This window comes from Dermacentor andersoni, chromosome 3 (genome assembly GCF_023375885.2).
Source record: "Dermacentor andersoni chromosome 3, qqDerAnde1_hic_scaffold, whole genome shotgun sequence".
In the NCBI taxonomy this organism is placed as follows: Eukaryota; Metazoa; Arthropoda; class Arachnida; order Ixodida; family Ixodidae; genus Dermacentor; species Dermacentor andersoni.
The window spans coordinates 135,468,558-135,490,963 of NC_092816.1; the positions used below are offsets into that span (position 1 = coordinate 135,468,558).

The 22,406-nt window shown below is 44.4% G+C and overlaps 1 protein-coding gene across 1 annotated transcript; it reads right to left on the bottom strand.

Moving 5' to 3' along the window:
- Positions 1–185: 185 nt before the first annotated feature.
- LOC126525196 (chymotrypsinogen B-like) lies at positions 186–20,217 on the bottom strand. Its single transcript, XM_050173241.3, has 6 exons — positions 19,267–20,217; positions 17,060–17,255; positions 12,956–13,076; positions 2,777–2,915; positions 1,774–1,916; positions 186–979 (listed from the first exon to the last, which is right to left on the bottom strand). Exons 1-6 carry the CDS (start codon positions 19,718–19,720, stop codon positions 776–778), a joined length of 1,257 nt encoding a protein of 418 aa, XP_050029198.2. The 5' UTR covers positions 19,721–20,217; the 3' UTR covers positions 186–775.
- Between the last annotated feature and the right edge of the window lie 2,189 nt (positions 20,218–22,406).

The window sequence follows — 22,406 nt, forward strand, 5'->3', positions numbered from 1 at the left end:
CAGCATTGATTACAAGAACCATAGTCTTTCTGGAAATATCACGTTTTTCAACAAGTATGCTCAGTATAAGCATCGGAATTCGAGTGCATGTGATTCTTTTCACTGAGGTTTTACAATCCAAGCGCACTATAAAATTCCCAGAGGGAACTGATGAGGCAAGTCTATTGAAAAGAGAGCATCACATATACGTTTTCATAATTCACTTTATTTCTATAATCCGCAAAATGAAAGGTGGCTTCCTTAGTCTTTAGCGACGTTTAGCGACATACTGAATGATTGCAGTGGTATAACATGTGCTCTGACACCGTAATCGAACATAGTAATTAGATAGTAAACTATACAGTAAATTACATGGTAATTTTATGTGGTCAACACTTCGCTCCTCTCTCTCTCTTTATTTTGTTCCTCAGATATTCTAGGGAATACTAAAAGTGTCTTGTAAAAGTTGGCTCTGATTTATAATCAATGAAAGAACGCATGTGCATATTTCGGTTATATAAGCAAAAATTCACCCCCTAGAGGGAATTTTACGACGAAATAAAAGAAAAAAAACATGATTGCTCGACTAGAAAACCAAGTGTTATGGAGCTTTTCACTGTTCCCATAAATGAAGAAACAGAATCGTGCGTTTCGGCAGTTCATGGTGATTATGAATTTTGCGACATAAATAATGATGACACAATGAACCTGTGAAAAAGTGGTAATTCAAACGCTTAGGAAATTGTAACCTGTGGGACCGCGAATAGTTTGGTTGCTTCTGACGGCCTTGGTCTTGTCATTTGAGTATGCAAAATTTAGTCTTCGCGTCGCGGCTCTTGGCACTTAAATAAGGATGGATGAAGTTGTCCATAAAGCTAGCAACGCGCGTGAAGACCATAGGCAGCGTCGAGTCTCCACAGGTGGGAGGGCCGCCTGAAAGGACACCCTGCAAGAACCAGTGGCCGCCAATGTTTTGCACAATAGGTGCGCCGCTGTCTCCCTGCAAAAGATAAAGAGAAGTCTTGAATCACACAAGTGCAAAACCGGAGCATTGTGTGCTATTAGGAAACTCGAAAGTGTTTCTATGTGAAGAAATGAGGTCCTGATGAATCAGGAGCGATGCTGGCACAGAAACACGTTTACGGAGGTTCAATTTTTTTTGGTCCGACAGTAAGCAGTTTAGATGTAAATGAGTCAGCTATAATATTGGTGATCCGTCACAGACAAAAAAATTATCTGACGTTACGTCCGAGAGCAAAATCATGAGTTCTGGGACCCCGCAGTGGTGAAGGTGCGGCTTAACTAGTGGTTCTTCGACCTGAACCTTATTATACTTGATATGTTATCATTCCGGCTCCAAGGTTACTTTGCTGCCACAAACAAAATTCGAGCATCGTACCTCAGCAGAACAACTTCGAAGCTACTGAAGGTGTTTGGGAGCTGCACAGAGCTGGTCGTTATTATATAGTAGGAAAATGAAAAGTACCGAGCGCTACAACGGCAGTCTTGTGTCTGGCAATCGTGTGTTACCATTCCTTCGAAAGTTTATTGGCTTTTCAGCCTGTTCAATATATGCACACTGTGCAAACACTCTTGTTAGGTGGATTAGTGATAGGAATCTCAAAAATATACTCTTTTGTAGAAGTGTCTGCTAAGGATTTTCTTAACGCACCGAAACGCGTTAAATATTTGTGACATTCCCTTCTCCATCATTAAAATTAAATGGCAAGAAACTACAAGGAGTAAAATCAAGAGCCCCAATTGTAAATCAGGCCCAAATTTCGAGATCCTTACCTCGCAAAGTGATCCCCCATCATGCGGCGCACACAGTACATCTTCGGAGAGGGTGATATCAAAATATTTCAAGCATTTGTTCTTGTTAAGTAGGGTCAGCTTTAACTCCTGCAGCGATCTTCTCGTGCGACGGTGTGCCTTTCCTGTGCAACGAAAAATAAGCAAGGGCGATTGTCCATGAGTGCTGGTTAAGCTTTGTTATACAACAAGTACATGTCTCAAATGCAGTACAATTGCGACCTGTGAAGGTTATCGTAAGTGCGACGCATTTCAAGTATGAAAACTGTGAAGAAAAATGCTCCGATGAGGGATTGCCTTTGTATTCCTATCCACAGCACAAAATAAAGCTGTTTTTTTTTAAACAGGACTATTTTTTCTGCTTTGTCAGCCACTAGAAACAATACAACGTAGATATATATGTTTGGGAATAGACAGCCGCAGTCAACGAAAGCTAGCGCTGCAAATGTTCTAGTTGCCGTATTAAAATTTGGTTAGGTATTTCTGGAACAGAGTTTAATTTTTTCTGGTTCAATCAGCACAATCATGATGCTAATGCGTGATCTTGATCTGCCTTAGATAGTCGTTTCTTCATCCCATATACTGGGCCTCTTCCTATTGTCAACGACATCACAATAACCATATCGCAAATCGGTTCTGCGGAATACCGCATGTCAGAAAAAGTATCATGAAAGGGAAAATTGGGGCTTCGACGCGAATGTAGCACGAATCTACAAAGAACCCCTATACGGATGTCCTCTGAAATAAAGTTTCGTCGTTCAGAGAAAATTCGTCTTGGTCCTTTCTAACATCCCGGTACATTAGGGTTGACGACAATTTTACCATTCAGAAAAGACGATATCATGTAAACGAACTGTTGTTAAAGAAAGCTACTATCTCTGCCGTCACACAATCAATAGCTCTATCATGAAATGGTTAGGGCAAGCCTAGTTGACAGTTGCCATGCTTTCAACAAAGTATAGAGGGAACAAAACTGATAGCATACTTGGTCTTGCTGTCCAACCCGCAGTGTAGGCTTCCGAGTCTGTTGGGAAAGTTTCTTTGCGGTAAGGAAGGCAAACTGGCCTAATAGCACTCGTGAAGTTCACAGGCCGTGCAAGCGTTATGACGGCGATGTCGTTGGTCTGTGGCAAAAATAAAGAATATCAATAACGGACATGATCCAAGACTGGTTTTAGTGATCTATCGTATGCCAAAAAGGCCCTGATACCCATATGCTTCGCGTGGCGACTAATGGGGATTTTGGGGCAATATTTTGGTAAGATACACAAATTTGCTCGAATATTTCAAAGATAAAGGGCTTTACTTATAGTCAATGTTATGTTCATTATAGACCAGGAATATGAAAGTTAAAGTAGTAAGGTGAGAATTGTAAATTGTATAGCAGTAAACTGAGCTTCTTGGCCTCATATCTATAACGACTCAGAAAAAAATACCAGAAAACACGAGCGCAACTTAACAACAGATTTTGCATGAAGATACATATAGATTTACTATGCATAGACACATGAAACGTTGGCTGCTTCGCTCCGTATAATCAAGCAAAGCTTCTGGTAAATATAATCCACGATGTCATCGGAACGCTTAATGTAAGACGAGGGGACAGTTTAAGTAGGCAAAAGAAATTCATATGAGGGGATTGTTGAAGAATACTCGAAGGTGTAGTAGCTAGAAAAGAAGAGTAACATACTTTCTCGAATGCTTTTTTTTTTCTTTCAAACCATGTCACGCTACGAAATAGCTTGTGTGCTATAACTTGTGCTGAATTTACCACGCAAAGAATAATAATCTGTCTTTCCACCGGTGCCCAATGATGAATTATATGCGTTGCCGCAGCTAAAGCAGCAGCAGTAATCAAGGCTCCACATTGGCAATCGAGAGGACCAAGTGCAATCACGAAAGCATGACACGTTACTATCCTAGAGATGGTATGAATGTCTTGCCATTAATCACCTTTTTTTACTTTACAGAAATATAATCACAGTGGTTACTGAAACAGCGTCTACTTGAAATAACAAGGATAATAAAACGTTTCCGCAGTTCTACAGGCCGCTTTTTAGACTACAAAATATAACGTGAAAAAGCTAAAGCATAGCGAACTTGGCGCTTTTTTTTTTTTCAAGAAGTTCCGATTGAGGGGTACATATTTCGCCACTAATAAGGTGGGTTTCCGAGTACTCGATCACTAAAGTTTGTTAGTTACTCTTTTCATTAGGACTTTGAGCTCAGTTGCTTGAATGCAAATTTGAAGACACTCAGATATCAATGCATCCCTATTTCTTTGAAATCTTCTAAACTGCAGCTAATTCTGATATTCACCAACAATTTTCTATGGAAATGCCAGATATAAATGTGATGATGATGATGACTGAAGTTTTATTGGTGCAAGTGCATCTAATTAAGGCCAAAGAGCGCCAGGACATGTATTTTGATTCAGCAAAATTTGTGAGTTAAGACAATGACCCAAAATAAAGGCTATATAGAGGCCTACACGTTGCCCGATATAAGTGCAAATGCCCCAGCAAAGCCATGGGGATTATCTAATATCATCCTTTGAAATTGTTGGGAAAATTTGCTCAATAACTCGTCGATGAAAATTTGACTTAATCTTCGGTGCACGTTTTTTATCAATGCCTCTGTGACTCTATCGGGCCTATGCCATATGGGATGCACAGCTTCTACTAACCGTTAAATAATGGTTATCACGGCTTAGATAAAGTCTTCTTGAAGTAAAGTCTTGATAAAGAAGCTTGCTTCTGTCTTCAGGCATTTTGCATGATTCAATAAAACTTGGTGCTGGTCTATTTGGTGATGCATTCTTTAAAACTGATGGTAGCACTATCACTGCATAGGGAAGTTGTTTAAGTCACTCCTATAACTAAAGAATGGCATTGCATGCTATGCACACGAAATACAGATACGTCCGCTCAAGCCCGTAATTGATGCAATATTGACTTCCGAATATATTTATAGTCAGTACGTAGAAATGCAAATTTTCCAACAAAATTACGATTTCAAGAATCATGGCTATTCGTAAAATAGGTCGCAAGAGTTTGGAATTTCGAAAGTTCATTATGGAACGATTTGAACAGCTTCTACAGACACACAGTGCTATTACAAACTAACAGCATGAATTTCATGAGAACCCATCAAAAGAACTGCCAGACCGAAAACATAGGAATAATAAGTAATTTTGAGCGAAGAACATGGAACTAGAGTGATTTCTAGATTTTACGAAAGCATTGGACTGAATAAATAGTAATATTTTGTTGAAAACGCTTAAGTATTACGTAATAAAAAGCAACGCCTTGCTTGCAATAGAACTCACATTGCCATCAAGTCAGCAGTATGTACAAATAAATAAATGCAAGTCAACAGTGCGAATTGTTTCCTGTTGATTATCTCCAGAGATCAATCTAGACCCACATTTTTTCACACTATACCATAAAGGCATCGTTAACTTGAGCTCTAATTCTCGTTTTATAATTCACGCTGGCGTGAGAAACTTGCTCCTTTCTGGAAATTCTTGCAGTGACTTAACGGTTCTTGCAAACATTTTACTAGGACAAGAACAACTTTAGTCGTATGAAAATTCACTTATATTTAATGTCGATAAACCTAAGGCAATACATTTCCATCACATCAATAAGAAACGCAGAGAACACCGTCATTTATATTATAATCCATATAAAATATAATGGGTAAGATTGTTTATATCACGTGGGGCAATTTTCTCAGAACATACTCAATGACACGACCACGTAAACCATACAGCATTGAAACGTTCTCACGCCATATGTTTTGTCACGTTGCAGAGGTACTTTGCCACAAAAAAAAGTTATTACTACATCACGCTCCAGTTTGCTTACACACTACTTACAGTACATTGGTATGAGGGGACTACTGTATGAGCCTTCAAAAACTAGCCTTCCTTGAGAACCGTGCTCTTCGCATTACTTTGAACTTATCATGGAGACGTTCAACAGAAGAAATAATTAAAGCCCAAAGAATTATAACCACCCTTAGCTCGTATAACGTGTAAACTATTAATCACGTATAGAATGGTACAAATAAGGCTCTTGAAAACTATTTCCCATTTCGCTCCACTGCATTTGCTTGAATCACCTTACCCACAACGCTACAAACCCCGCTCGTTATTGCCAGCAGTCAGAATAAATTTTGGATGCCAAACAATAGGATATCAGTTACCGCAAGCATTAATCAAAATATCTGAAGCTCCCAATAATGTAGGCAACGTCAGTAACTTGGCCCTAAGTGAATTCAGGTTGAGGAAACGAGATTAGCCACGTCAGCGCCGCTTAGGTAAATATAATGCATCCAAATGTTATTACTCTCCGTTATAAGTAATACTCTTATCAATAATCTTGTCTTGTGTCTTGTGTCCCAGACAGTGGCGCATACCCACTATCGGGGATTGGCCAAGAAGCAGGCGGTTTTTCGTATGCTTAGAAGTAAAGTCAAACTAGATTTACATTGTGGAGCGTGAGACGTGTGTGAGCGTAATTTAGACCTGTGATGAAAATGTTGTTAAGAATTTTGATAAAATAAGATAACGTAAATAAATGAAATAATAGAAAATATTGATAATTTTAGAAAGTCAGCAAGGTACTCTTTTTGTATCTCTAATAAAATTGTAAATTGCAAGAAAAGCATCCCTGTGGCTGGATCCCAGTGAGGTCGCACCAAAAGAAAGAATGGTTGGTAAGGTTAGCGATAGCCCTAGTTTGGTGAATGAGTGCACTAATAGTTTTCTTTGTCTTATAAAGCGGCGGCAGGAGAGAAAATAATGTTGGATAGTTTCAGGTGCACTGCAAAAAGAACATAGAGGGGACATAGCGAGACCAGACCTGTGTAAGTAAATATTTATAGGAGGTATACGACATCTCACTTTTGTAAAATAAACTTCCAATTGTCTTGAAGGCCACCAATTATTATTCCATGGGAAGCCAAGATGGTGGAAATCAGAAGACGGTGTTAGCATGGATGTTGCAGAGTTTTGGGATATAGCGAAATTTCTGTACCTAGCCGCGGTAACATAAGCTGATGTCGGCAAAACAGATGTGATAGGGCCGTTGAGGAATGCTCGTGCGAGTGAATCGGCCATTTCATTCAAGTGTAACCCGTGATGTCCCCGTACCCAAAGCAAACATACTTTCCGTAAGTACTGAGGTACCATCGAACGAAATGTTCTTTGAATTCTTGTATCTAAAGATGCAGTTAGTGCTGTACATACAGATAGTGAGTCGGCCACAATAACAGCTAATGGGTCGCTTTGGGGGAGTTTTCGTAACGCTAATATAATCGCTAATAATTCTGCTTGAAATATAGGTGTGAAATCGGGAAGGCGAAGGGAGAAGGGAGATTCAGAGAAGATCCCCACTCCCGCCTTCTCTTTGCACACAGAAACGTCAGTACCTATTACATTTTCAGTGGTTAGTTAGTGTAGGTGGTCGTGTAAGATATTAATTAAATCTCGTCTTGGTAACAGTTTAGCATGATTCGGAAATATGTCCTCGAACTCAATTTCGAAGTCTGTTAGGTCATCATTTCAATGACAAACTTGTCGTATGGACACGTCTAATTGTTGTAACTTTGCTTGCACTAATAATATATGAGGACTGTGGAATCTTGACCACGATACCTGAAAAAACTCAGATGGTTCAGTGATAAAAGCATATTGCGTACGTCTTTTTGAAAACTCATAAATTTTTAAAAAATGTGTGAACAGTAAGCATGCGGAATCTGCAATCTAGGGTGAGTATATGAGCTTCCTGATATAAAACAGCGTTGGCAACAAATCTAGGAAGCCCTAGGCATGACCGTAGAGCTTCTCTTTCTAAAAGTATGATAGGTTTAATTTTGTACGCGGGGCTACCCGCAAATATTACGCAGCCAAATTTCAATATGGGCCGAACATACATTTTATAAATAACCATAATGTGTCCCTGCGTAGTCCAGAGCGGCAGTGGTTGAGCCGGAGAAGCATAGCTACGGCTCGTTCTGCCTTTGTTTTAATATGTTCAATGTGACTGCGCCAGGTGAGTTTGCCATCGTAAATAACACCAAGGTATCTGACTTCATCAACTTGAGGAATGATTTCCTGTCGGTATTGCAAAGATATATGACCTTGTGCAGTTAATGGAAATACTAAGACCGAACTTTTGCTAATATTTAGTGACATACTTAATCTCTCTAGACATGTCTCCAGCATTCTTAAGTAATTTTGCAACGACTGTTGAAGAGAATGTAAAGTGCTTGCGGAGGAAAAATATGCGATATCGTCCGCATAAATATAAACATAAACTTCCGGAGACAAAAGAATGGTGCATAGCAAAATGTTAAACAATATAGGGAAAAGAACGGAACCCTGTGGTACACCTCTTGTCTGATTGTGTTTAGACGTCGAAATACTACTTCTAAAGTACAAACTAGCCGTATACTTCGTCTTTTTTTTTTCTTTTCTTGTACTCCTCAAGGTGATATACCATTGTTTTTCGCTATTATAATATACTTGTCAAGAAGAAGACGCGTCTCGCGGCACAGCCGCATCGCCAACGCGCGGCTCGTCTCGGCTCGCGTTGTCTATTCGCTTTTGCGTCGACTACTGTCGGTTAAATAAGGTAACGCGCAAAGACGTCTATCCTTTGCCGCGCATCGACAACGCCCTCGACAATCTTCAAGGAGCAGAATTCTTCTCGTCCCTCGACTAGCGTTCAGGGCACTGGCAGGTCCCGATGGCTACGGCCGATCGCCAGAAAACCGCATTTATTACGCCTGACAGCATATATGTATTTAACGTGATGCCTTTCGGGCTTTGTAACGCCCGTGCCACGTTTGAACGACTCATGGACAACACGCTGCGAGGCCTCAAGTGGTCTACCTGTATGTGTTACTTCGACGATGTCGTGGCTTTCTCGCCTGATTTTCCGACTCACCTGCTCCGCCTTAGACATGTTTTAACCTGTCTAATGAACGCTGGCCTCCAACTCAACCTCAAAAAGTGCCGCTTCGCCGCGCGAGAGCTCACCATATTAGGGCACGTTGTGTCCAAGCACGGCGTCCTTCCCGATCTTGCAAAACTTCGAGCAGTAGCTGAGTTTCCGAAGCCTAACGCCATCAAAGAACTTCGAAGCTTTGTGGGCCTAGGCTCATATTTCCTACGCTATGTTCGGAATTTCGCATCGATAATGGCGCCAATGACAGCTTCTACGCGGTGACGCCACCCTTTCCTCCTGGTCCCCTGCAGGTGACTCCGCCTTTGCAACGCTGCGTCGTCTTCTCACCTCCCCACCTATTCTTCGCCATTTCCACCCGTCAGCTGCAACTGAGGTACATACAGACGCCAGTGGGCTCGGTCTCAGCGCCGTCCTCGCCCTACGAAAACCTGGCTACCCCGAATACGTAGTCGCCTGTGCGAGTCGCACGCTGACGAAGCCTGAGGCCAATTACAACGTGACCGAAAAAGAGCGCTTGGCTTTAGTATGGGCACTTGGCAAGTTCCGGCCATACCTGTACGGCTGCCCATTTGACTTGGTCACAGATCACCACGCGCTATGTAGACTCGCAAACTTGTAAGATCCCGCTGGCCGTCTAGCCCATTGGGCACTACGCATACAGGAGTACAACATTCGCGTCGTATACTATAGCGGGCGCCCACACTCACACGCGGACGCCCTGTCTCGTTCCCCTTTACCTCCGTACTCGGCCTGTGGAACAACTTGCGCACACTCCGAGTCATATCTCTACATGGACTCCTTTGCCACCGCACAACGTCGTGACCCATGGATCGCTTCTCTTTTCGACTATCTATCTGGATCATCGACCATCCCCGTATCCCGAACCCTCCGATGCCAAGCAGTTCATTTTGCCATTCGTGACCAACTGCTCCACCGACGCAGTTATGCTCCTGAAGGCCGTCGGTGGCTTCTGGTGATTCCCCGCAGCTTAACGTCAGAAATCTGTGCTTCTTTCCACAACGATCCGCAGTGTGGCCACGCCGGAGTTTTCAAGACATACGAACGAATTCGCCACCACCACTACTACTGGCGCGGCATGTACAATTTTGCACAAAAGTTTGTTCGGGGCTGTTTTAACTTTCAACGCCTCAAATCACCTCCTTTACGCCCGTCTGGTGTCTTGCAGCCACCCACATGCCCTGTCACACCCTCTGATCGCGTCGGCATCGACCTATACGGCCCGCTTCCTATGACACCAGACGGCAATCGGTGGATCGTAGTTGCTGTTGACCAGTTGACACGCTACGCCGAAACTGATGCTTTACCAAGTGCTACAGCGCGGGATGTAGCCTCTTTCGTCCTACATCGCTTCATCCTTGGAAACGGCGCACCTCGAGAACTCCTCAGCGATCGAGGTCGCGCATTCCTCTCCGAAGTCGTCGAAGGTTTGCTTTCGGAATGCCACATTATTCATCGGACAAGCCCGGCATACCATCCCCAGACTAACGGGCTCACGGAGCGATTAACCGCACAATTCATGATATGCTCTCGATGTACGTGGCATCTGATCATGGTAACTGGGACTGGATCCTTCCATTCATCACGTTCGCGTACAATACCGCGATCCAGGCCACTACGGTATTTTGACCTTTTTTCCTCCCGTATGCCGCGATCCTACGCATACCATCGACACGCTCCTTCCATACCGTCCTGACGCCTCCGAGTGTCTACCTGTGTCCGACATCGCCCGACAAGCCGAAGAAAGCCGCCAGCTAGAGCGCTCCTTTACGGGAGAGAAACAGCAGCGCCATAAAGAAAACTGCATCGACTCACTTTCAAACACCACTTACGCTCTAGGCTTTCTTGTATGGCTGTCTGTCTCTTTCCAAACGCCGGGGCTTTCCTCGAAACTCGTCCCAAAATTCGAAGGGCCTTACCGAGCCTTGGAGCGAACATCACCGGTCAATTTTCTCATTGAGCCATTGTCACCACCTGACGACTTGCGCCGGCATGGACGTGACATTGTCCACGTCTCGCATCTCAAGCCCTACCACGACCCTCTGCCTCGCGATTCTTCAGGCGTCAGGATGGCTCTTTTTGTCCAGGGGTGGGGTGGGGGGGGGGGGGCGATTGTGAAAAAGAAGACGCGTCTCGCGGCCCAGCCACATCGCCAATACGCGGCTCGTCTCGGCTCGCGCTGTTGATTGCTGCCGTCGTTTTGGACAGTGCTGCGGGCTGTCTCTCCATTCCCGGTCGCTGTGCCCTTGCATAAGGAGCCGCAAATAAGCCTCTTCTGATACTGTTCAAGTTGAACAGCACTTCCTTTGTAATTCGCAATGAGAATGGCAATCGTCGTCCGTCCGCTCTCTGCTGTAACGGATGTGGGAAGCTCGTTAGGGCGCTTTTACATTTTTCACACCTCCCCCACCTGAATGTATTGACGGAAATAAATCGTATTGTATTGTATAGTATTGCAATGTACCTCACACGCTGCTCTGGTACAACATCAAGCTTTGTGAGAGCCGAAACACAGGTCATAACACGCACCTTCAATTTGTACTCCTTGCTTCTTGAAAAAGAAGCCAAATTAAAGCTGCATACTCCACTATTCCTTTATTGTAAAGAAGTCTCTGTTCGGGCACTGCATCTGGAAGCACTCAGTGTGCGCGTCAAGCGGCGACGGCAAAGGCTGTTGCCACAATACTATCATTGCATGCACTGTGCTGACGAGCTATCGTCGCTGATGAAGTTCATGCTGTATTCGATGTTAAAGTTTTCTAGGAAAATACATGAACCAGGAAAGTTTTAAGCATTCTCAGAATAATGCCACTTAGGCGTATCTATGTTGTCCTGTGCCTTTAATGACACACAAAAAGAAGTTATGCTATTTCTTTCTGCCGTATAAAGAATCATGTCGCGCCGTTTTAGGAGCAGTGATTAGTGTTGGGAACGTGTAGTATATGTTCGCCGAGCTTGTCTTTTTTGAAATTAAAGTATACATAGTCCTCATTTTGTGACTAGTGCCGGAAGCTTAAGCACTAGCGGATGGACAGCTTGCGGTGAAACATTTAAATCCTGAGCGCTACAACCTAAATTTATTCCAATCTGTTTCTGGAAATCCGCGAGCTGACTAAATTTTTTTCGCACCAGCCCTACTTTACCTGACGTCGTTGACGCGACGTCACGAAAGCCGGAAATACTCCCCATCTGATATGACGTGATCACACTGATTACGCATGATTCGGCTGAAGAAAAAGAAATATTTGTGATTGTACCCCTTTTCCGCCATTAGCCCTTTGCTTTCAGTCACAATTTTTTGGGCAGTGTCCGCTTCACATGCCAGACACTCCACATCATAAAATCTCAAACACTCACCACGTCAAAGTGACATGTACGCACTGGATGCGTTAACATGCCTAACAAAGCTGAATTTTTTCTTCGGAGTAGCCATACTGGCCCTGCTTCAAAACTAATAAAGTATGGCAGCCGGAGAGAGTGGATTTGTCTGCGTATAATAATTTTTTTCTGGATGGCAGCATACAATTGTCGAGCACTTTCGGCATGTATATGACGTGCCTCTACCAAATCTTCTTCGCGGAGGATAAATTTTTTTTCAACAAAAGTTTTAACACTTCGTTGCAAGCTGCCGCAATTTTCTAACGTCCAGCACACGCTAAGCAAGAGAAAGCGTACCAATCACCGACGACGGCACCGCCCTCCTCATCCGGTCATCTGCTTTCCCTGCATTAGTACGGACTCACCGAAACACCCTCCCCTTGTGCGCGTTCATCGCCTCTTGTCAAACAATTATATAAGAAATACCGGTCAATGTAGGCAATGCTATTTGTTTTCAAGCAAAACAAATGGGACGTTCTATAAGCGAGGAAATCGTTTGGTTGAGCTGTTCAAACAACACGGCGGGTCACCGCCCTATGCTTGCTACCATGGTTGCGGAAATTTTACGTCAGGAGACTGGCATGGAGACCGAATGGAACAGTTGTATGTCATACTGCCTCTGTATTAGCAAAAACTTTCTTTCCCAAAGAATATTTTTTATCTCTTACAAAGGTGAGCACTCTCTACATGCACCAAATTTATAGGTGAGCAACTTCTTCTTTCCACTAATGAAGCAACATTGTAGATGATTTCGGGAATATAAAAGCGTATTGAAATGCTCATTCACTTACGCTTCCGGAGAAATTTTGGTGAATGCACATTTCCTTCACGGGCATTGCGAGTTCGCCCTTATCGAGTGCGCTTCGCCGCCAGGAGCCCAAGTGAATCCTTATTCCATCGCTGGTTCGTTTGCTGAAACAGATGGAAAAAGTAAGTAATTTTCTTGGAGCGTCAAGAGATGCGCTGAGTGTGAGCGATTCTTACGTGACATTGCGATAGCAAGTCGGCCGTAGCTTGTAGCGCCACCTGTGATCGCTGAGTTATCGCTGTGGGGCCGAATGCAGTCACCATGGCTCACAAACGCCCAAGCTCATCGTATACCACATGCATAAGCTCCGGTTTTCTAGAACCACAGGTGGCATACGAGGTGGCATCTGTATATATGTGGTTCCAGTCGAGCGTTTGAATCACTCAGCACTATTCATTATTAAGACAAGGCTTTTGGACCAAAATTGATCCAGATTGTGTCACCGTATACAGGTTTTTTTTTTTTAGCTGCAGCAAATTTTTTAAAGGTTACCTATGGCAGGTTGCACAATTCTAACCCTTGGGCTCAATCACTCGATGAGGAGATCATTATTTTTACGAGAAATGGAATTGGTATATTGAATAATAATGTAATTACGCTAATTAACGTTTTAAATAATTACTTTACGTCACATACTTTAATCTCCCGCTGAGTTCGCGCAGCGTGTTTACTTGGAACGAAGTCTCTGGAGAGCACCAGTTCAGAGATATTAATTTTCAACGTGCCCGTTGAAATGCATTGGTGTTCCAGCTACTTTTGTGTTTCAATGTACTGAACAGCCGTTTAATAGAAACGTAAATTGGACGCCAACGCATTTTGTCAGACACTTCGAAAATTAATATCTCGGCACTGGTGCTCTCCAGATAATGCATTCCAAGTGGATACGCTGTGCGAACTCAGCGCCTATAATTCGTAGACTGAAATGTGTAGCGTGAAATAAATAATTAAACGGTTAATTATAATAATTCCTTTATTCAATTTAACATTTTGATTTCTTGTAGAAGTAATGGCAACCTTATCAAGTAATGTAGATTAAGGGTTAGAATTGTGCTAGCTGTCATATGCAATCCTTAAAAAAATGTGCAGAAAAAAAAAGAACACTGAATGTTGTGTTGCGCTCTGCAAAAAAAAAGGCATATTCAGATAGCTCTTGCATATGTAACAAATAAAACTATGATGTTGAACGCCACATTTATCCTACCCGTCATATCCTTAAAGCATCCTTGCTGTGCCACCAACGGCCAAGAGATCTTTGTATCCTACTTAAAAATACTCTTCGCATTTTCAAAGTTGGACTTATAAGTCGGAGCCGTAAGAATAAAAAAAGCGAATAAATAAATCGCCACCCAAGCCCTCCGTAGATATGGTTAACCAGCGAAGCTGAAATGCGCGGCCGCGGTGTTTATCACTGGGTTAAACAGGAAGGTTCATTGAAGTCTTTCTCAATTATTGGTTGGGTTTTCGCGTTTCTTAATAAGATTGCACACATGTTCGGCTGCGACGGAGAGAACGAGATCAGTGACAGTATGCCCGCAGTCCGCCGTTGTCGCTTGCATTCGGTATCTCGAGTTTGCTCGGCGGCGTGGTTAGCAGCATCTGCGCGCGGTTGCTGCTTGCGATTCTTAAAAATTAAATCTGGTCATCGTCCCGAGGAACGTGAACCCCGAGCACAACAAGCAGCGTAGGTTGGCGAGGGCCAGGGCTCTCGTGAACCTCCACGCCAGAGAAGAAGGCGCCGTCTACGTGGACGCGGCGGAGTATCGAGGGAGCAGCGACGCATACACGGTATTGGCTGTCGGGGCATCGACGGGTGCAACGAAGACAACGGCGAGCGTTCGGACTCGAGAAGCGCACCGGGCGGAGGAGGTGACCATCGCCATGGCCGTCTCCGACCCCGGATGAACTACAGTGTTGTGTGACTCTTGGACGGCAGTGAAGAACTACGTCAAGGGTAGGGTATGTAGTGAGGCCGCGCGCATACTGCGCAAAGCCGAAGACATCGGACGCAAAAATGCTGTGGGGATCAAGTGGTTTCCGTCCCACATGGGCAGTGACTTGTCGGAACGCGGGAACGTGAACCACAACGAGACGGCCTACTCGGCCGTGCGAGGAATAACCAACCGCGCGCTGCAAGCACGGCCGACTCGGAGTGTTGGTCGCGGTGCAGTGCCAAGGACAAGATGACCACCTTCAACGAAATAGTGAAGTGGTACAGACTGAACAGACAGACTATGCCGCCACCTCACCAAGGGCTTACCCGGATGGAGGCAGTGTTATACAGACAGTTAGAGACGGGGTCCCTGCTCACCCCGGTGCAAGCTAAGCACGTGTGTCCGAGCATGTACGCTAGTTACGTGTGCAGACTGTGCGCGAAGGAGAGAGCCACCGTGGCTCACATCTTTTGGGACTGTAGCGTAAATCCGCGAGAAGCCAGCGAGAAGACGACGATCCCACCGCAGCTACAGGCTGCAACAAGGAGCTATGATCAAGAGACACAACTCAAGGCCGTCCAGCAGGTCTCGGCAGCTCTAGAGAGGCAGCGACAGCGCGAAACCGAGGAGAAGGGGGGCAGCACACCCAGGAAGGGGGCGGCGGCTCTCTCGGACCCGCGGAAGTAGCCAGGGACCAAGACCTCGAGGAGCACAACGTACGAGACTGACGTAGTGGCCGCGTCGCGGTAAAAGCTTGTGCTCCCTGCGTGGAGGGAGCCTAACCGACTCTGCAGGCATTTTCAATAAAGTTGTTCTCTCTCTCTCTCTCTCATGTAAGACATTGAATGGCTCGTACCCCCTTAAGCAATCGCTCATACTCCCGAAAACGCGGCCTCCCCATTACAACGGCATGAGAGAAGTGAAATTCTACGCAGGAATGATGAGCCGCAACGTAAGCAGCGCGTGCAAAGCACTCGCCGCCGGTGGCATGTGCAGCCCAAGTTGGCCGAAGGCAGCTAGCTGTGGAAGGAAACGACGACGCTCGAGCCATTGATGAGGATGATAGTCTTCTGTACACACGCGCGGACATACGGATTTTCGTTTCGCCGAGCCATATAAAGCTTCACTTTAAAAAGCGGGTTAATACTTTTTCCACCGCACCCTCGAGATTGTGAACCTCTGTAGTCTTACTTCACAAAGGTAATCTGTGCGCGATTTTCTTGCGCGACATTATTGGCGCGCTTCCTTCTGAACACATTTAAAGAAGTAATAGCGGAAATAGTACACCAAATATTTCTCAAAGGCAATTGAATATCGCTGACGAGGAATGTTGAATCAGTACGCAAAATCTGCGCCAATGAACCTTCACAGCAAAAATTATTTTATTTTGTATTTGTCAGCGTCACCGGAGAGCGGCGTCGCTAAACTACACATTATGCTGCTGGTCAAGTGAAACTTTTTTGCGATTCTTTAGCAGAGTGGAACGGGCTCGTAAAAATATAGTTCAATTCGTGGCACATTGATCAGGTCGTTATAAATGTATTTCAGCGTAAATTACAACATGGAAATCCTCCACTGTAGGTAGCAATAAACAGCCTTTATCGCCGAGAGCCAGAAAGGACGTTTTGAAATATGAAGCGACTGCCGAAAGCGATCAGGTGTCTTCAAGCTCCCTTTCAAATTCACACAATATGGGAATTATACATCTAGCTGGAGAGACATGATGAAGTTCTGAAGCTGCTCGTAGGCCCCATCTCTGTCGACAACAGATTTTGATTGAAAGCATGCTGGCGCTTACAACACAACTTTCAGATTGTAATTAAATACAAGTATGTTATACTTAAACAGAAGGCGGCGCAATGAAAATGGAGTAGCTATAAGCGCTTAATTGCAATTCATTTCGTCGCAGCAAGAAAAAAAAGGAAAGATGTATTCAACATAAATTGTTTTTTTTTTCAAGCAAGATGTTACAGGATGTTCCTCTTCAAAGAAAACATGGCAAAAAATATGTAGGTGGGTCTTGAGACTGCAAAATTCACTATCATACGCGCTTCCCTACTCAGAAAGCAATGAAAAAAAAAGCGTGCGTGGATATATGATATCAAGTTTATTTTTATGTAGAAGTAGTTATCCTATAAAAAAATAGAGTAACTTACTCGACGCAGTGTGCTGCTGTAAGCACGTGCTGGTCGCTGATCAGCGCCCCGACACAGTACTGTTCAGGCCGGAATTTGGCGACTGTGTGGATGGCAGCATTCCAGGGCCAGTGCACAGGTGACGCTTGCGGAGATGGCGCGGTGCCATCCGCGTTCTGTTTTACCCTGGTTGGTGCGGTGCCACACAGCAGGTACCCTAGGTTAGGAGAAATGTTTCGTTAAGTATTGGTCCGTGCGAAACAAAATACTTTACTCCAGTGCGCTAAGAAAATACCTACATAGGTTTTACACTGGAAAAACTGTGGAAAGAATTTATCTTAGGGACGGCACTCTTTGCATACGTTGGAAAACATGCGTATCTCTATACAGAGACCGTGGAATAATCATATGAGTCCCATGGTAGAGAAATATAGCAGTTTACCCAGGAACTATCACGTCTTGAAGTTTCACGAATGAAACTATAGTATGGCGTTGTGTTCTGTCTTTTTGATTATCCGATTGGTCCAGATATGCATGCTCTGGAAATTATACTCGAGTCAAGATGTCTTGCATAAACAAATATATAGGCTAAATAGTATTGTTTAAACTTTACAAGGACATTACGTAGAGAGCTAGTTTGTTAACACAGGCAGCTAGAAATTATAGGAGCAATACCTTTGCTCTTAACTTCTAACTTTTCTGAACATTACTATATTCTTTTTAGTTTTGACTCTTAAACGTTACATGTGTTACAAGCAGTAAAACAGCGCTAAACAACAGGACGAGGAGAGGCACACAGACACCAGCGCTGACTAACAACCAGGTGTCTTTATTCTTTCAGTCAGCATATATATACTCCGCCGCTATCTCAAAGGACAGAATCAACAGAATTCAGCATGCGCAGGGGGAAAATGCCATTAATGCGATAGGAAGGCAATCCCCTTCGGAAGGAGGGAAATAGAGGGAAGGCTTACACATGCTTCTCCGCTAACAGGAATGTGGAAAGCTTAGGAAATTAGACGTGCGTGGTCATCGCGGTATTTGGAGAGGTAGGTCGCATCTTTAAGAGACGGCTTGCAGCCGCATTCATTGCAATGCAGTGATAACTGGCTATCCCTTGCTCCTTTTTGAAATTTGCTTGAGTGTTCGCGCATGCGGTCATTGATGCACCATCCCGTTTGACCGATACAAAAACGCTTGCATGAAAGAGGAATCTTGTAAACCATACACTCGCAACAGTCACCAACAGACCTCTGTCTGTGCTGCTTTTTACAACTTTTTTTTGTTGTTCTCGGTCTCCCGATTGACTTGATGGCGCAGGCTACCAAACCTATTTCTGGCAATGAACAGCAACCTAACGCCTGCCCTGCTGACCACCTTTTTGAGATTATGCGCAACCTGGTGCACATATGGGATAACCGCAACCTTTTGCCGTGAGCGTTTCTCAGACTGAGTGACGGCCTATTGCTTTCCTTTAGGGCTTGTTGCGAGGTTTTCGGCGATGCTGGTAAAAAGCGGTACCGGGAAACCTGCGAGCTTCAGCCTGACTACTTGCTTTTCGAAGCTCCACAAAGTCATACGGGTGCTCTTAAATTTCCCATTACAGTTCTTCGGGCATCACGTTAGTCGCCTCAATTTTGCCGTGGACTGAAATAGCTGTGAAATCATCAGGCATTTCTCTAAGATGCCTACAGGAACACTTCCCGAATGTCATGACAACCCGCCGTGGTTGCTCAGTGGCTATGGTGTTGGGCTACTGAGCACGAGGTCGCGGGATCGAATCCCGGCCACGGCGGCCGCATTTCGAAGGGGGCGAAATGCGAAAACACCCGTGTACTTAGATTTACGTGCACGTTAAAGATCCCCAGGTGGTCGAAATTTCCGGAGTCCTCCACTACGGCGTGCCTCATAAACAGAAAGTGGTTTTGGCACGTTAAACCCCATAATTTTTTAATGTCATGACAACTGGCAAGCTGTCTTCACTCTAATAGACACGAAGGCACGGCCCAATAGACGAGACTTTCTTTCTATCTATAGACGTCTTCTATAAGCGCCAATTCCAGCGCTAACGAGAAGCAAGAAAGCTCCAACTGATTCCAGAATCACTCCTGCACTTGTAGTACCCACCTACATGTAGCATAATAACTGGTAAGACGAATGGCGCTGTTTTTTTTTTCGTGCTTTAAATATATAGCTCTAAAGCATTACAGAAAGAGGTTAGAGCTCACCATTGGACGTCAAAAGGCTCATAGCTAAGACAACCACGGCGATGCAAACGTTGGCTTCCATGTTCGCAGTGCTAGTCAGCCCGCGACGCGTTCGACGGTTCGTTTCATGGTGCGGGTTCGCCGGCCTATGTATGTATCTGGTCGGTTCCCCCTCCACCCCGGCCGTATTTCGCCACTCGTCCGTCACGCCGCGAACGTCCTTGAGGAATGCGCTCCTGCAATGGCTCAACACAAGTCTCTTCTCCCGGTTCACGTGTCCCCGCGTACCATTCCCGGTTTTAATGTCTCTCTCCTTACATCTCTCTCCGGCACACGTACGCGATTCGACGGCATGCCTTGTGTGGCTCTCTGCATTCCTAATGCCTTTTATGCTTTTAATTCTCTTTTTTTTTGCTGATTCGCAGCGGACGTGTTCGGGGAACAGAGTGGCGCAGAAGTGGTTGCCATCCGACATGAGCGCTCTCCTTACAAGCAAAGGGTGGCCCTTAGCTGTGACCACCCAGAGATTTGATACATTTGTTTACAGGCGGACCAAAATTCGCCTTCCGGAGACACCCCCAGTGACGCACTCATTTTTCTCTGACGTTTGTCTCCTCTCTTTGTAACTTTTTTTTTTCTCATATATCACGCTGGGAATGCTTGTCCGGATACGCGGCGGATTTCATACGCCGGGTGACGCCACGTGTGACTCGCCGCTGACGTCGCGACACAGACAACGCACATTGAAAGTCAATTAACTCAGGAGTCCACGTGTGGTTATCGCGCATGTATGGACAAATGGAAAGACCGGTAGGATAACTAGCTGTGGGTCCGGTTTGATAGCCTGGTCACAGGCGGATCTGCTTTGCATCGCACTCTCGAAATTGGCGTTTATATTGCTTCCGCCTGGCTAACTTGAAGAAGCCGCTCTCTTCAGTGCTTGGTTATCGATATTTTCTTGCAGGCATTGAGACTCTCGTGCTGCCTCAACTTCTTCTTTTTGTTTAGTATTCAAATTATTGCATTATCCTAGGTAAAGGTATGCGTTCGCATTGCCACCAGTGGAAATTCCACAGTTTATGGTGGTGGCGAGAGACGGGCATCGAGGGCCGCAATCAGTGTTTTGCTGCCAAGAGCAGCAATTCGGTTCCTGAATCATTCACGGCGCCATGTTTCCTTTCCTTTTTTTCATCTTGCCTTGCTCACATTATCCGTGCTCTGGTGGATAGTATGGACACAGACAAGCTAGGGCTCACTAGAATGCGTCCTTTCCCTCTGATTTTCAACACGTCCCTTGGCGTCGGTATGATTCCATCTTGTAGGCGCACTTCGGAGCCTTTGCCACAATTGCCAACAGCCCCGTAGTAATGCACTCTAGTATTATTAATCGTAAGAGGGCTTCTCTTAGTAATTTCCGTTAAGCATTTCGTTAGTGCCTGTGTAATTTATATTGCAAAGTATGAATGCGCTTGCTGCGCCGCATTATTTCGGATGACAAGCTAAAGTGGTGAGCTTGTTTCTAGCTGTAGGTTTCAGGAGATGGCACATCTTAACCCTGATCATCCATTGCGTAAAGACACTGCTCACAACAATATCGAATGACATAGTTGAATAACTAATATATGCGTCTTCCATTCTTGTTTAAAACAAACAAGCACTCATAATAAAGATGAAAAGATATGAAATGTGGCACGTTGTGTACAGTTACTGGCATCATACTATTCCCCGTTATTTAGTTTGAACAGAAATGCCTACGTATCCTGATAGCAGAGCTTGTTCATACATGCGCGTTTCAATGTAGCCACATCACACAGTTTCAAAATCAAGAATTATTCCTAGAATTAAAAATGCGACGAAAGGTAACCACAAGTAACTATATGCCTTCCCTGGTATATTATGCACGGTAATTGAGCTTGTGTACCTTTACTACTAGCAGACTGGGTTAACTTTGGATAATAATGCCGACTAGATAGGTTCTGCAGTCTACTAAGCGTGTATGCAAAACGCAAGGAAACATTCTTGGGAAACGCAAGAAATGGGAATGCGCTATTCTTATGTACACTGCCTAGAAAACAGTGCAGATTTTGTTCTTTTCTAAACGTTCTACTACGTGTATTGCTCCGACGACTCACAGACGAAGAAAACAGGGTCACAATTGCACTCTGAGACAAAAGGTAGCATTATGTACTGAAGAAATGCTGATAATGGCTGATCACAAATTTTACTTCGACTCTATAGTAACAGTGCTGGTACTTGCATTTACTGCTCTAAGTAGGTGTGGCGCATACGGCCAGCACGGGTAGTTAGTTTACGAACTATAGGTGGTATTGACAAAGGTAGGTAGCATCTGCTACCAGATTTTGTTAGCGGGGCCTTCTTTTTTTTGGCTAACAAGCGGTCCTTGCGTTGCCAAGATATAATTAGGTGGCTCCGCTTCTAATAGTGTATCGTAAACACATAGATGAAAAAAAAAGAGGACCGCACTGGCGTACAGTTCAGTGGTGTTTGAAACAGGATCAAATAATTAATTTTAAGACAAGAACATTAAGTTGCATATAATAATCTGCACTTTACTGAAACGAACAAGCGACCGAGTTGAAGGACGCATAGCGCGATACAAAAATGTCGCAACATGTTTCCAGGAACGAACTTATGAGTATAGGAGGTCTCTTAGAAAGGTATCAAACCATTGGCCGAAGAAAAAGAAAACTGGCATAAATGGAGCGTTGGAAACCTAATAACCCTCAAAGTAGTCTCCTTGGGACTCCACACACTTCTCCCAGCAGTGCTTCCATTGTTGGAAGCATTCCGAGAAGGCCTCTTTCGGAATGGAATTTATCTCAGCTGTCGTTGCAGCCATAATGTCCTCTCTTGTCTAAAATAGCGCTCCTTTCAATGGCCTCTTGATTTTGGGAAACATCCAGAAGTCACGGGGGGCCATATCATGTGAGTAAGGAGCCAGTTGAACTAGAGGAGTCTGGTTTCTCGCAAAAAAAAAAGTCTGAATCAAGTGCGAGGAATGTGCAGGAGCATTGTCGTGATAAATGCGCCAATTTCCTGTTGACCACACCTCCGGTCCCTTGCGCCGCACAGCATCACGTACGTGACGGAGGACATCACTGTAGTAATCTTTGGTGATTGCTTGACTCTGTGGTGCGTAC